The 16,624-nt window shown below is 36.5% G+C and overlaps 1 protein-coding gene across 1 annotated transcript; it reads right to left on the bottom strand.

Moving 5' to 3' along the window:
- Window positions 1-15,625: 15,625 nt before the first annotated feature.
- On the bottom strand, window positions 15,626-16,048 carry LOC145689409 (protein GVQW3-like). The gene has a single exon (XM_081763564.1). It carries the CDS (start codon window positions 16,046-16,048, stop codon window positions 15,626-15,628), a length of 423 nt encoding a protein of 140 aa, XP_081619690.1.
- Window positions 16,049-16,624: the final 576 nt, after the last annotated feature.

The raw sequence follows: 16,624 nt of genomic DNA, 5'->3' as shown, positions 1-16,624 counted from the left end.
TGATTGCACTAATTTCTCCTTCTGGCCTATTTAAGTGCCCCTTGCTTTAAAAATATTCTTACATTTAATGTAATATTGCTTTAGGTTTTATTTATAAATATTAAAATTACATAAAACAATAGTTAATCTCGTATAGAGTACATTTAAAGATCTCAAGAAGAAATCAGTAAAATTAACTTGCTAAAATTCTAGTATATTTCAAAGAATAAACAGAAGGTTTCCTTATATAAATTAATGGGCTGAGAAACCATGATGGTGTAGGTATTCAACACTCTTAAATGCTACTCTTGTTTATTGGGATTTATAAGACCTACAATTTAAATAATACATATTTTGCTCGACTTTTTTGTATGAACACATAGTTTCATTAGTTCAGGGTGTCCAGCAGTCGGGAATTGGCCTTAAATTAAAAAATTGGTCGGGAAATCGGGGATTTGTGAAAAAGATCGGGAAATTTGAATTTACAGTCTTGACAATTATTGTGCCTATTTGCTTGAGGTGAACACTTCGTGTCACCGCATTTAGATTTGAAAATTCTAATATGATCATTTAGAAGATCACATTTTGCCATTCTTTTGTTTAGAACTCAACTCATCAGTCATTTGTTTGGAGTACACGTTTGATTGGAAGAAGTGGCTATCTCTATGATATAGGAAACTGGTAAGTTTGCTTTCTTAAACATAATTTCCATTCGTAAAATATAACATCTGTCTATAATAATCTTAAGAATTGGCGTTTTCTGTATCAACATACTAAGGTAAACCAAGAAATTTGTTTTAAAAATTCAAGGCCAATTTTCCATCAGTTAAATATAATGATTTTAATGGCCTCGGAATTTTAATGTGTTTTAAGAGCGATATTTTGTAATTTTGTGTGTTTTGAAAATAATAGCAATGGCGTGATAAAATTCGAAATAGGCCTCTCCTCGATTCCATAATGTCCGACAACAGAAAAGTCAGTCTCATTATAATAGTTTTCATATATCAGTTTTATTCTGGTAGGAGTAATAATTGCAACTTTTGACACATTCCTGCAGGAGAATGAAATTCGGAAACAAACATCTAATGTAAGGAAACGAACACGCCCATAAGGCTAATTGTACAATTCCACATTTTGATTAGGTTCGCCATTTTGTTGGAGCTTAGTGCACTGTCTATAGTTTGTCGCCACTCTGCAGCATTATCTTTTTGACGTGGCCTGTGGCAGTTACGTATGAAATCGGCGATATTTACTTTGATTAATAAAAGTAAAATTCAGTTTCAGTTAAATAGTATTTACATAAAGAATTGAGTAGATATAGATAGACCCTCCAGTTTCACTCAGACATTGTCCAACTTAGCATTTCCGGTACAGTAGCCTGTCCCTCATAGTTGCAGTTAGTTTGATTAATTTACAAAATAGTATTTCAACTTGAAAACCGGTTCAGCATATAGTCTCATTATTTTGAGTTTTTAACAGCAGAGGTGTATCCAGGAGGTTCATCTAGGAGGGGCCCATAATTTTTGAGGGGGGGAGGCAGCTATGGCTAGTGATTCTGAGGTTTGAATAAACCGGAAAAGTTTAGTTTCCGTTCGGAAAACTAGACACTTTGTTTGTTTAGCTTTCTTTTATCATAAATATGTACCAGGTTGTTTTATTATGCTTAACGAAGAACTACTGCTCCGGACCAAGTGTAATACCTTTCTGTATAATTATTTCACATTAAGCCCTTGTGCACAGAACTTATTTACATAAGACTGATTTTCTTTAAAATTTCACTTTAAGATTTCCTGACAAAAATATTTATTTATTATTCATCACTAAAAAACATAATTATTTTATTAACAGCTACATCTCCCTTCCTGTTTTCCACCAAAGAGAGAGAGAGAGAGAAAAAGAGTGAATGAAACCCAAACTGAAAAACTGAATATAAATAGTTTTTCACCAAATTTTCCATCTGATAAAAAATGTTTTTTTAAAACAGTGGTTACAGCATATAAAAAATATAATGTAGTAAATATGGTAGCAAGCTGTGCACTTGGTCATTCTTTACACGAAAGAGATACCACATTATTTCTGGATCGGTTAGGATCTGTAAGTAATTCAGGATCGTAAATTATTAATTATATGTAAACTTCGTATTTTTAAATGACTAAAGTGGGGAAATCTTCGATGATGTTTTAAAAGCTGATCATTTGGAGAGGTCCAGGAAATCATTTAGGGGGCTTGGCCCCGATGGATCCTCCGTGGCTACACCCCTGCTCGACAGCATTAGAATATCTGGGTTTATGTCTCATATGCCATCATCTACTAAAATAGCCATTCTGCTTGCTATAATATAGCAAGTGGAATAGCCATTCGATGTGCTCAATTAAACTGTAATGTTTGCTGGGTAACAAGTGATCCTACTTCTGCTTACTTGATATTAAAAAACATTTGCTGATTTTTGATGACGCAATCACCATTTAAGAATTAACCTGGGGAGAGTCAAGGGTCCGAGAGATACGGCCCAGTAATATTCAAAAGGATGGGTATGTGGTTTTATGTTTAGACCCTTTATAGCAGTAGTTCTCAAACTTTCCGATAACGCGGTCCCCCTGTTCATTAGGAAAATGATCTATGGACCTCCTTGAAATGCTATCTAAAATTTCACATGGCATTAAAAAATACACTAATTACAATTACCACTGACAAGAAAAGATCAAGAAAAACAATGCAATAAGTAATTTATTCTAAAGATATATGATTGCTCCCAAGTGAACGAAATTTCAATTGAAAATACAGTAACTTTCAAGACTGAAAATCCGTCTTTTTTTCCAGTTGATAAACAATGTTCTTAAATGTGGAGTCACTAATGTGAGGAATGAAATTCTTTGCGTTTTTCCGTAATTTCATTCAAATCTGGAATAAGTTTTGTCACCATCAATCTTAGGTCCGATTCCACAAGATTTTAGTATTGCAAAGACCAGAAGATGTCTGCTCACATAAGTAGTACGGAAAGGCATCAAATGTTGCAATATTTTTTCAAACAACTCTTCATACGCACAGTGCACACGCAACCAAAAGCTAGAAAGTTCATTTTCTTTGAAAACGTTCCATGAGGTTCCAGGATAGTTCCAATAACTGTTCTTGTTCTGTGTTCGTGAGATTCATACCTTGTATGTCATGGATTTCTACGTTAGTGAAAGGATTTTCAATTCAACTATTACCAGGTTGTGGGACAGGGAAATATTCTCGAAAACTTGAAGCTAATGCTTTCAAGTGTCCTACCAGTGTTTGTGCATTTCAGCAGAGAGTTTTTCAGCTGAAGAGTCAGACATCCTTGAGCACTGGAAATGAATAGATTTTGTTTTGTACTCGTACTGCCCACAGCTGCACCGTTTTAATCTTAAAAATACTTCTTGCATAACAGCTGTAAGTTCCATTTTATTACAACATATTTCAATTTTTAGGCCTCGCGGACCCCACTTTTAGAACCACTGCTTTATAGTGATTATACGTGAAATTACAAATCGTTTTGTAATATTTAGAAATATTGGAAAAATGAAGGATAAGTAAAGGTTATTGGAAATACAGTACCTCAATTTAGAATAATGCTTTCTTTTGGATTTTCCGTTTAAAAGCCAACGAGGAATTAAGAATTTTTGAAGTTCTGTTCCAGCTTTATTTTATTTTATTTTATTTATTTTTTTTTTTTCAAGAAGTAACTTATTGTTTTATATGAGTTTTTCGTGGAACCACCGCACAGTGTGTTATTTGATCAATCCAGGGGAATTTCGGAAAAATTAAAGTCCGTGAAAAAACGTGATATTTAGTAGATTGTAAGACAAGGACCCTATGAAGAAGAATATCAGTAAGAAATGTCATTATTATAACTGTCACCTCCTGATTCTTAACGATATTATTTTATCGTTGTTTGAGCCACACAATGAGTACACTTAATTGACATAATGCAAAATGTCGTTTATTGTTCACCTTCCTTTTTATAAACGTTATGATTCTTCCAAGGTAATTTACATTATATCTATAACCTTACTTCTGTTACCATAGCAATAACTAAATATGTCGTCTTAGTGATAACAACAACAACACATTCATTTATCTAATACATTGATTTTACAATATATCTTTTCTTCTTCTTAACCTAGCTCGCTAGTGCATATTTTATAGACAAGATCAGACATTTTGCCCAAAGAATACATTAAAAATACAACATATCGTTGTACATGGCGCGCGAACATATGGACTTTCTTTTATTTAGTTTACAAATAAAAGAAAAGAATCCTGGACCGTTAGGATTCCTACACTAATCATCAGTACTTTTCGGACATTCCTCGTATATAAACAAAAATCACATTTCATAATAACTCATATACATCATATTTCATTATTAATAATTAATGTTACATTATATCTGCCATAGTTTCAAATGCACATGTCAGGAACAGGTTGATGAAAAATTCTTACATGCGCTAAGCTGTTCTAGGAGTAGAGGTCGAATTTCTCGTCATGGAGAGCTGAATAATATAATAAGACGAGCTCTTGCCAGCATTGATGTCCCAAGTATTTTAGAACCATCTGGAATGTCCCGAGATGATAAGAAACGACCAGATGGAGTAACATTAACCCCTTGGAAAATGGGGCAACGACTGGTATGGGACGTTACATGTGTTGACACTTTTGCGCCTTCTCATTTACCTTCAACATGTAAAGAGGCAGGAAATGCTGCTGAGACAGCCTGTAAACGAAAACACACCAAATATTCAAAATTAAAAGAAGATCATATGTTCATCGCCTTTGCTACAGAAACTATGGGAGTTTTTAGCCGGGAAGCTAGGGAGTTCCTAAAGGAAATTGGGTCGAACTTAAACCTCAAGACGGGAGATACGAGAAGTGCACAATTTTAATTCAGCGTATTAGTTTAGCAATACAGAGAGGTAATGCAGTCAGCATTTTAAGTTCCTTCCCTTCTTCAAAAATGGAAGAAGTTTTTTGTTTGGGATGAACCTGAATTTATGAACACTTTCGACTGAACACTTTTAAACTAAATTTTGTCAACTCCGTGATATTTTCTCCTGTTACTTCCAAACATGTGAAGCATGGACTTATTCGCTATTTTTAGTTATGAAGTTAATTTGTTCTATATATATATATATATTACTAGTTGCATTTTCCAGCATTGTTACTGTAATTATCCTTATTATTTATTTTGTAAAGTATATGTAGCAACCAGCAAGTAATATGAACTTTACATATGCAAATTGACAATGTTATATTTAAATGTAATCAAATATAACTGGTAGTTGTGGCATAAAAATTTACGTAAAATATTTATTTCCGATAATTTATTTCAGAATATGCACTCATCCAATATACATTTGCGAGGATTTTTTTTTTAATTTTGAAAATGAAGTGTATACAATGATTGAATAGTAAAAAAAAATTACATTTAATCTTATAATTATTTTTATATTTATATTTTTTATAATATAACGTCGATAAGGAGTTCCGAATTATAAAGCTATATTAAGTCCATTCAAAGCCATACAATGTTAATTAATAAATTTGAATCATTTGGGCAAATTGAGAAGAAGAAATTTATATAAAATGTATTTTATAGATTATTTCAATTATCTTTTGGTTTGATACTTAGTCATTATGCTATTTATTCTTATAACTTCAATTGTCATTATGTCTAACATTGTAATATTTTAAATAATAAATAATCATATCACAAATATATTCGAATGAAATACATATTAGGATTAAATTGGTATTGAACGCAGAAACAAAATTTAACATCAGGAAATACAATCAACATAGACAGATAAATTATTAGGTTAAATATAAGTTTAGAGATAAAATAACAAAAATTACAACGCAATAAGTTAGAATAAATATAAATAAGATTCTTCGTTTTCTCTATTGAGGTTAAATAACATCTATCAAACTTCGCGTACATAAATAGGGTACGGTTTTCTCGAACGTCGTAACTTTAGCTTAAGTTACATGACTAACGACTTCGTATAGGTTACATTGAAAGTCATAAATAGGAATACAGTATTGCTTGTTATTTACTTTTACAGTTCTTCGTTTCTTACTTTTATTACCGTAATTCCTGCCATCTACGCATCGATTCTGATAAACCATATTATTTCTGTTGTGATTCCGGCTATTTCTGAAGTTCCAATTACCATTTCTACGGTTAGATTGCGTCGTCTTACCGGTAAAATTAGGTTCAGTTCTCATTCGTTTCACTGGTGGTGAGATATCGTGTCTCCTAATGGATCTGTACTTGTCCTTTACATGACATCCACGGTAGTTTGTCCTGCCATGGTTTCTGTCTCTTCTGTAATTAGGTTCGGTTGCATTACCGGTACACGTGAATTTAACATCATGTTGTACATTGGAATCACTCTTCAATCTCACATGAATGTATCGAATTTGGTCTCCATTAAGGTTAGTATGGTTCAAGTTATTACTGCATTGTACCATTGAAGGATTTTCAAAATCTCGCAATGTCATGCTTAGTTGATTGAAGTAAACGCACTGTATCATGTTCCGTAAGGACATCGTCAGATTGCTCACTATTATCCTTTTTGTCTTGTCATTGAATGCACAGTTCAACAGATTCAACTCAATCGACCAATCAATACAAACATTGGTGGGAACACACGTTTTCTTTCTGAATTTCACAAATACTGGAATCAACTTTCTTCTTGCTACTAATGTCATGTACATACCATTAAATGATTCTATTATCATTACTTGATCTTCAAGATTAATATCATGACATGATACATACTCAACATGATACTGTAAATTCAAGTAGTCAATAGCATTCACTAGACGAAAACGATCATAACTGTTCACATTTTGATACACACCAAAATCATCATTACACGCTGCATCCATGAGAGAATCAAAAACATTTGACTGAAAAGAAAAGTTGGGATAGTCTGGTCCAACCAATACGGCAGTATGCTTTTGTGAAAATTTAGTAAATTTCGCCAAAGTAAACTCAAAATTTGCTTTCTCCGTTGTTTCTGTAGAAGGTTCAGGTTCATTTAAAGCACTCATATCAACCAGTGATGACATTTCTTTAACATGTTCCACCGTTTGTCTAAAGCAGTTTCAAATGCTGTCGTAGTTGAGAGAATTCATCCTTAAGTTGTTGGGAAAGTTCATCCTTAAGTCGTTGGGAAAGTTCATCCTTAAGTTGTGAAAATTCATCCTTACGTTGTTGTTGCTGTTGAGATAGTTCATCCTTAATTTGTTGTTGCTGTTGAGAGAGTTGTTTGAGGAGATCCAACATACTTTCAGTACGATTTGTTCCAGTCTCATTCGTACTGTTATCAACCACTTCGTGTTCAATATCAATCATCTTGGCACTTCTATCTATTTTTGTGCCACTTCTCAAAATAGTGAAATTAATATTTGGCTCAATTGTGATTTTTTTGAAAAGGTCGAGCGGCAATTTTTATTTTTTCTCGGTCACTTTGCATGGATTGACCCGCTGATGAATCTCAACTCTTTACGCAGTGCGGAAAATAGTGTTGTTCTTTTCACTAGGATGTTTCCAGACAGTGCAATTGCTAGCGAGATGAAATTGCACAAGGACAAAGTATCATATAGCATCGTGTGTGGGTTGTGTCTATATTTTCAACATGAACTTAAATCCTCGTTGCAAAAATGAGAATATTATGTCATTGGATTTGATGAAAGTTTAAATCCTGTTGCGCAAAGGACTCAAATGGATGTTAGTGTACGCTTCTGGGACGACAGCAACAACAGAGTCAGAAGACGGTATTTGAATTCTGTTTTTATGGATCATAGTGCAGCTACAGTCCTCCTATATGGTTTGTAGAATGTATTGCATTCGCTTGAGCCATCTAAGATTCTGCAAATTTCAATGGATAGACCGAACTTAACTTGGCACTTTTAAGGCTAATTAAAGAGGAACGTTGTGGTACCCTTGGTACAGATGCTCCACGGCTTCTTGAACGTGGCTCGTGTGGTCTTCACTTTGTTCACGGTGGTTTTAAGAGTGGCATACAAAAAACTGGATGGGATTTGATTTCTTTTGCTAGAACCTTGTATAACTTGTTCGAAATGGTACCAACAAGGCGTGCTCAGTATTCTGAAATAACAGGTTCGTCATTATTTCCTCTTCTTTTTTTCCATATTCGGTTGGGAGAAATGCTAAAGTAGTAAAGCGAAGAAATATTACCGGATGTGAGAAAGTATGTTGAGACTGTTAAGGGAACAGACAAAGAACCCAACTGTAACAGTTTCAGAATAGTAGCTGGAAGTTTCAATGACAAGTTGCTCCTTGCAAAACTAGCATTTTTTCAGTCCTTTGCTGAGGACTGTGAACCTTTCCTGACCGAATATCAGACAAACACTCCTATGATTCCATTTTTACATGACACCCTCACTCAGTTAATAATGTTGATGTCACGCTTCGTTAAAAAGAAACGATGGACAAGAAGAGTATCAATGAGATTGATAGTATGGATAAAAATGAAAACATCTATGTTAACTTAGAACGTATCAAGCAAATTGATATGCAACTAGATCAGCACTGAGGAAGTGTGCAGAGATTAGGGAAAAGGTAATGCTGTGTTTTCGTAAACAAGTTCGTGAATGCTACCAGCATTTTGTTTCCAAGCTGCAGCAGAGGTCCCCGCTAAAGTATTCCCTTACAAAAGCACTGACGTTTCTTAATCCCTTCACCGTTGCTCATTCACAGGAAGAAGCTGTTGAACAAATGAGAGCAACTTTCGAAATTTTGGTGCAGAGTAATATTGTCTCTGCGTTCGATGCAGAAAAGGAGACAGAGAATACAAGGCTCTTGTAGGCCAGATACATGTGCGAGAGAAAATGGAATCTTACAAAAGAAGTGAACACAGACTAGGTGACTTCTGGATAAGTGTCACCACCAAATGATGTATATCTCTGCAAGATAGTAAAGATGTGCCTAATTCTTTCCCATGCTAATGCAGCCTTAGAAAGTTTTTTTTTTTTTTTTTTTCGTAAACAAGGAAATAATAGTAGAAAATTTGTCAGAGGATTCTTTAGTGGCGCAGCGTGTACTGTATGATGCTGTCAATGTAGGTGGTGGCGTACAGGCCCTGCCTATTCCAAAACAGATAATTCTGTCAATGAGAAATGCATACGCCCGATTCAAGGAAGCCGAAGAACACCGTAGGAAAGTGATGTCAGAAAAAGATCGCAGGGCCGCTGGAAAAAGAAGAACACAACTTGAGGAACTTGAAGCAAAGAAACAGAAAATCGTAAATCAGTTGTCAGAAGAAGTCGCTACCATAGAAGACGAGATGTAGAAGTTGCGTGATTAGATTACTTCATTGCATACACGAATACGGAGAAACGTTTTGATCAGGTTAAGATTTTGCACTATTTTTCATTACGTTCAGTCTTTCTGTGCGATTTTTGTTTCTTAGGATAGGTCGGGAAAAATATGGAAATGGTCGGGGAAAGTCGAAAATTTGCTAAGAGAAATTTGCTAGACACCCTGTTAGCTGTTAGTTTATAAATTTCTTACCTTGGAAGTTCAGGAGGCTTCCTTACTCTATTATCTTAATAATAATAATAATAATAATAATAATAAGGGCATGGAATTTTTTGCTAAAACAACAAAAACAAATGCCAGCCTCAAACACCACTCATACAAACTATGAAAAAGACATTTCTATTTCCAAAGACGTTTGAATAACGAAATCAGCCTCAAATGTCTCGCTCATCAAGTGGATAAATATAACACATTACAAGTAGTATAACACAGTAAAGAATGCGCTTCATTTTGCAAAGCGGATATAATCTTGCATTACAAGGAATTCTGCACTTGGAATACATTTCTTATTCTTTGGTCTCTGATGCAAACACCTGTTTAATGTCAGTCTGCAGCATAAGCCTAGCATACACTACTGTGAGTTTACGCATGTAATTTATGCACGTAAACTAATGACGTGAGTTTACTCGCGTGATGCAGCTCATACATTGTGTGTGAATTTACGCGCGTAAGCTGAGGAAGGCAGTTGCTTTCCAGTCTTTATTTTCAGAGTGGATCGATCGAAAACAATGATTTTAAATGCAGGTACAATCAATGTTGTGTTGTTGAAAAAAGAGTAAAGAAGGCATAGGCATATTTAGACAAGGAAATAGACAATATTTAACAACACAAGAAAGAACAGTCCTCTTTTCACTGATTACATCAAAACTTTTAGATCGTGGTGCCTCAGGAGTAGAAGGTTCATCTCTTGTGAGTGGGGTTTCGAGTTCGATCTCAGCTCATGCCAAATGGATTTTGTGGACAAATACCATGTGCGTGAGTTTTCTCGGATTGTTCCGTTTCCTCCTGTTTATTCATTCTACCACTTCGTTCATTCATCCTCGCAGTCTTCTGTACCCTACACAGTATAACCGTGGAACGTAAAATTTGAAGATTTAATTTTCTTTTATTTAGAACATACAATGCAACAAGACTAATTAACGTATGTAATTTTCATACATGTAAATGTCCACTATTCCATATTTTCCTCCTGGAGATGTATTTTGGCGGACAATCTTCACAAGAGATACCCGAAGTTTACTTTAATACAATGTGCCTTTCATAATAGTAACCATAGGGGCAGAGCCCCTAGAATAGTATTGCACCCCCTCCTAGAAAATCGTTGGACCGAAGGTAAGATTCTCTTAATTCTCTCAAGGAGACTTAAGGAAGTGGCACTCACCGGTTTGAATGAAACTGTGGGAACTTGTAGAACATTGAAAAATAATCGACACGTATTTTTTATTTCGGCAATGGTGCGGGTTTAAGTGTAGAAACCATCCTTTGAACGTTAGGGGTGGTCTCCAAACATAGACAGAAATCACTCATTTAATGTAGAAGAAAATATACTGCCTGCGGGGTTTAGAACTAATTCAGAATCTGACGTCAAAAGTACAAATTCAAAATGGAGGATCCAATATGGTGATTACAATTACTAAAAGTTCTTCTGATTTGAAATGTTCTACAGTTAGCCAAGAACAATTATAGTTAGCAGGGGTTAGATACTGCGAGAAGGTTGCAGACCGATTTGAAACCCCTTTCTGTATTTATTTTAACGGGATACTTGATCAAAGTGAGTCCCTGCATCTCCAACTATTCGGTTTTTTTTTTTTTAGTCTTTGCCTCTCACTATTCGGGGTGCTTATTTATAGAGTCCCCTCGTCTCAGTAGTCGGGGAGCTTATTTACAGTGAGTGACATTTCGCAACACGGTTTTTGCTTATCTTTTAATTCTACCCATCGGAAAACTCACTCACTGGACGAACTAGTGTTGGCCATGAAGCGACTAAAATTCTTTCATTACAATACTCAACAAATCGATGCTTAGACTTAATCGGTCGTTATATAATAGAGTCAAAATTGTGATTCTCCTTTCAACCCTTCCCGGCGGGAGCTCACGTAATTCGGATTCGACGTTAATCAGTAGGTCCCGTCTCATATAGCTTCGCTACTGAAAGGGACGTTAAACTCAAAATCAACTCAACCAACTTTCAACCTCACTATTATATTCAACAATCCATTTTAACGGTAAAGAAAGTGAAGACGAAAATTTCGAGCATCAGATTTAAAGTATAAATAAATTGTATAATCAAAATTAAACCTACTGTTCCAATTTAGCGCCTATTGCGTTCTTCAAGATTTAACCAAATATACTATAAATTATTATAAATAAGCACCCCGAATAGTGAGGGACGAGGGGACTTACTTGAAATAAGCACCCCAAATAGTGAGGTATGCAGAGACTCACTTTAATCAAGCATCCCGTTGAAAGAAGTACAGAAATGGAATGGAATGAGTAGAGGGTCAATGGAGACGTCAGCAGGGGTTTCAAATCGGCCTGTAACGTTTTCTCGGTAATCCCTGCTAACTAGAATTGTTCTGGGCTAACTGCATACTTTTAGTAATTGTAATCACCATATTGGATCCGACATTTTGAATTTTGTAATTTTGACATCAGATTTTGAATAAGCTCTCCTACCTCTCTCTTGGCAATATGTTTTCTTCTACATTGAATGATTGTTTTCTGTCTATGCTTGGAGACCACCCACAATGTTCAAATGGTGGTTTTTGCCCGCACCATTGCCGAAATAAAAAGAAAAATACGTGTTGATTATTTTTCAATGTTCTACAAGTATTCAAAGTTTCACCCAAATCAGTGAGTGACACTTCCGTAAGTCTCCTTGTCAGCAGTAAAGGGCACAGCACAAATTACGCCATTGATACCTTCCTATTATTTGGATCGTTTCTTATGGTATTTACCCTGATTCATTGTGTAGTTAACATGATTAAAGATTATACATGGATGATAAGCAGGTCAACATCTACAACTTTGAGAGTTTGGTCAATATTGGTTGAGCTTAATCGAACTCATTTAGTGATTTATATATCACTTATTTCTTAAGGTAAGTGTAAGTAAAGAAGTGCCTTCATCATGATAGGGAGCCCCGTTTAGTGTAGTGGCTAGCACGTTTGCCTTCGATGCGCGTGGTTCCAGGTTCGACTCCCGTTGTGAGTACGTTGAACGAAAAAAGTGGTTCGGATTCCAATATAACCAGTAGATCCACGTCTCCTTTAGCTCCCATTCCGTGACGTGGAATGTTAAATTCATACAAACGAAAAATTTCATCATGATGGGAAATGGCAAAATGGGAGAAAAACCTTATTTGGGAAGTCTGTACCCGGGATTGAACCAAAACCAAAAGTCAAAACCAATATCGAGTGGCAGACATATAGGAGGGTCTTGAGAGTACCTACCTATACATGTACACTATTTTTCAGATGTCCAATATATGTGAAATATTTTTATATACCAGAACCGAGTCATAGGTCGCTTTTCAATGGTTTCATCACTTAATTTCCCCTTCTTCTTTGTTCTGTTTTCGTAATTGTTGGAATATTTTAAAGAAGTAGTAGTATGTGCATCATTGCTTAGTGCACTTTCTAGTTTTTCTGAAGACATCTCAGAAACTTTACGTTAAACTATGCATACATAATTACACACAGCAAAATCAAAGCTTATGCAGTCGTTAATAAAGTTCGGTCGTGCACCTGTTCTTATACTGTATCAACGAAGTACTGGATGATCTTTGTTTTAGATCCTACTCAGAAACCAGTTCGCATTTCTTCGAAAAGCAGTTTGAACGAACATTCACTTTACGGTACCGAAGGCTTTTATCTGCAGCTATAACGCCTACAGGTAATCTATGATTGGAATCCAGGACGGGCTCCTGGGAGGGATGGCATTGAAAGTTTCTTCCGATGATCAAGCTGTGGTCGATGATCCCGCGGAATGAACGTGGAACGTACAATTGAAAAATAAAGTTTTTATCTTCTTATGTTCTATTTCGTATCCGTTCATTCATGTGTATGTTTCTGAATAGTTTCTAAGCTCTGTAAACCAAAGCTTTTAAAACAAACTAACTACGTTGTCTTATCAAAGGATCGAAGACTGGCATAGAAAAAACTCTTTGTCGAACGAAAACTAGTAGAAAACTTCAAAACTAAAAGAGAACGTGCACTCTGAATAGTAATGTAAAAAAGCTCAAAGAAAGTTATATCATTACGAAGCTTTTAGAAAAAGTAACTGTTTTAATATTCCCTTCCCCCTTGCAATCTAAATCTCCCAATTAATCTGTTAAAAAAAAAAAAAAAAACACTCCGTAACATTGAAACATTAGAATAATATAATTTCACATTAATACAAGTAGGAAACTACTATTCCTTGTCCTCACATGGCGGAAGAGGGGGGGAGGAGTGATATGGGGTGTTGGGAGGACAGTCAAAAGATGCTCACAATTGCCGTAAACGTTCATAGTTGAACTCCAGTGATTCACAGTTCCCACCCAATGTTCACAGTTGCCGTGAAATGTTTTTCCCTGTCTGTGTGTATATGGATTGTAAGGATTCCTTCATCACGGTGTAAGCACATGTTTAGAGACGACACGTGCTATTGTTTATAAACAAGTAGATGATACACAGACCAGGATGACACGAAGACCAACACGATGGGAACCGAAAGAGGACGAGCCACCTGAAGAGGTCCTATAAAAGTGGAGCCAAAGAAGGAGGCATCAGCTGACCTCTGATCGCAAAGCCTTAACAGACCTGGAGGTTGCATTGGACGAGGGGGCTCTACCTTTCCTAAAAATCCCTGGAGGCTGCTTTGAAGCAAAGGGGATCCCTCAACACAAAGCATAACTCGCGAGGCTGCAATGAGACGAGGAGATTACCTAAGAACCTAAGCCTGAAATCACTACAAGACACCCCGCTGGTTGCCATGAGCGAAGGGGTCCCGTGTGAAACATTATTTCCTTCACCTCTGGTCATAAGAATGATACGTCATACATTGAATTCAAAGATTATTTTGTATTTTTATAATATAAAATAGGTGAAGGGGTAGAATCCCGTACTATCATTGTCTCTACCTACAAAAATTATTACAATAAATAAAAGGATAAATCCATTGACTAAATCACCGATTCACTCATTAACAGATCGAAACTATTAGGTGTAGAACTTTGAAATTCTTTGTAACTTGGGTCTTAGGCTATAGATAAGGCAGTGGGACGCCGGAGGCTCTTGATTCAATTTTATGCAGCCCTCGTTTTATCCAAAGAACAATATACATAATTTATAATGTGTACAACTTTTCTCAGTTATGAAAAGGAATAAGTTCCCAGCGGGACTAATGCTAACAGGCAATCAATCCTCTTACCTCTGCTCCGGAAATTACTAGCGCAAGCAGCAAGTTTTGAAACATACGAAAGCAAGTTGCAGAAAAAATGTCAGGTGCTATGTGAGAATCAATATTCTTCTAATTTCCTGGTTTCCTCATGTTCCTTTTTAAAAATACAGTGCTTATGATTATATATACTTGAGGCGTTCAGAAATGATTGGCACTACAATTAATTTGTTTTCACAGGAATCATTTGTTGAACAAACGATTACAGTTTATTTTAGAGGTATTCTCGGCAATGTCAATGCACCTTTTCCACCGTTCTGGAAGCTTCCTTATTTGTGTAGCAAAGCATTCTTTGGGGGTATCTGCCACTGGCGGACAAATGCACGGAGTTCATCATTTGTGTTGAACTTTTTACCTCTCATGCCCTCTTTCACTGTGTTCAATAAAGCATAGTCGCTAGGAACCAGATCCGGCGAATATGGAGGATGTGGCAGTACACTAAACCCTAGTTCATGCACTGTGGCAATTGTCTGGCAACTGACATGTGACCGTGCATTGTCGTGTTGGAGAAGAACGCTACGGCCCCATTTTCCTTGTCGGCGTTGTTGGATGCATCGGCTGAGTCTATGCAGTTAGCTGTAGTAGCTCTCACTGTCGATGGACGTATTGGGAGGGAGCCATTCCACCAATAGTATCCCTTCCTGATCCCAGAAAAGGGTCGCCATTTGTTTCCGCCGAATAGTCCCATCTGTGCCTTCTTGGGACGGGGGCTTCCAGTATGTCTCCATTGCATGGACTGGCGTTTCTTTTCTGGAGTCTCGTAGAGGAACCAAGTTTCGTCAATGGTGACTAGACGCTCAAAGAACTCGCTCGGATTTTCATTGTACTGTTGCATCAACTGCTGACAAATCTCCGCACGCTTTTGTTTCTGTCAACGGTGAGGTCCTGAGGCACCCATTGTGCCCACACCTTGTGCAGCTTCAAATCCTCATGAATGATATTGTAGAAGGAACCCCGTGATAGACCTGTTTCTTTCTCTAGTTCATCAAACGTGGTTCTCCTGTGCTCCATTATCAAATCATTCACTCGCGCGGCATTGCTTGGTCTACGTGCAGTTGCAGGACGACCAGTGCTTTTGTTTTTTGCAGCACTGTCTTTGCCTTCTTTGAATTTGGATACCCAACGAAACACGGATCTGCGACTTGGTGCTGTGTTCCCACATACGGCTAGTAATCTTTTGTGGATGTCTGAAGTATTCACTCCTTTCCTCCACAGAAACCACACTGTCCACCGTTCCCCATGTGTGTCTGCTTCCATGCTGTCTTTTCGCTTTCCACCAGCGTCCTGGCAAGTTGGAACAACTGCTGCTACATAGTGCTACCTACGGAAAGAAAGAAAACCATTTAGTGGGGTTTGATAGTACTATAGTCTATCTTATTGCATACATCAACAAACATTTCCAACTGCTACTTGGCACCAGTTATAGGGGGAGTGCCAATCATTGAACGAACTGAATACTTAGTCCCGTTCTAAATACATCAAGTTCTTTGTTACCACTGTTGTACAGTGGGTCACAGAAATTCTTGATGTATCCTCGTCGCCAAAAGTGCCTTTTCATCGCCGTGACGGGTATGTGACCGCGCAGTACTCCAAGGAAGGGATGGTTGCATAAGAAATTGTGATTAATTTTGAAGAGTTTTTATTTTGACTAGAGAAATAACGTATGTATAGGGAGTAAAGGAACATATTTGAAGCATCAGTACACTGTCATCTCTGAAAATATTCGTATTCTCAGTTTTTCAGTTTATTATCTTCTATGTTAAGTTAATAACTGCTAACAATCGCTACTAGTGCATTTCACTCTTCAGGAATTTACTACGACACGTTCGCAGG

The sequence above is a fragment of the Thermobia domestica genome, chromosome 7, assembly GCF_964235325.1.
Source record: "Thermobia domestica chromosome 7, izTheDome1.hap1.1, whole genome shotgun sequence".
In the NCBI taxonomy this organism is placed as follows: Eukaryota; Metazoa; Arthropoda; class Insecta; order Zygentoma; family Lepismatidae; genus Thermobia; species Thermobia domestica.
The sequence above is the reverse complement of the archived record's forward strand: the minus strand, read 5'-3'. Positions and strand labels throughout refer to the sequence as shown.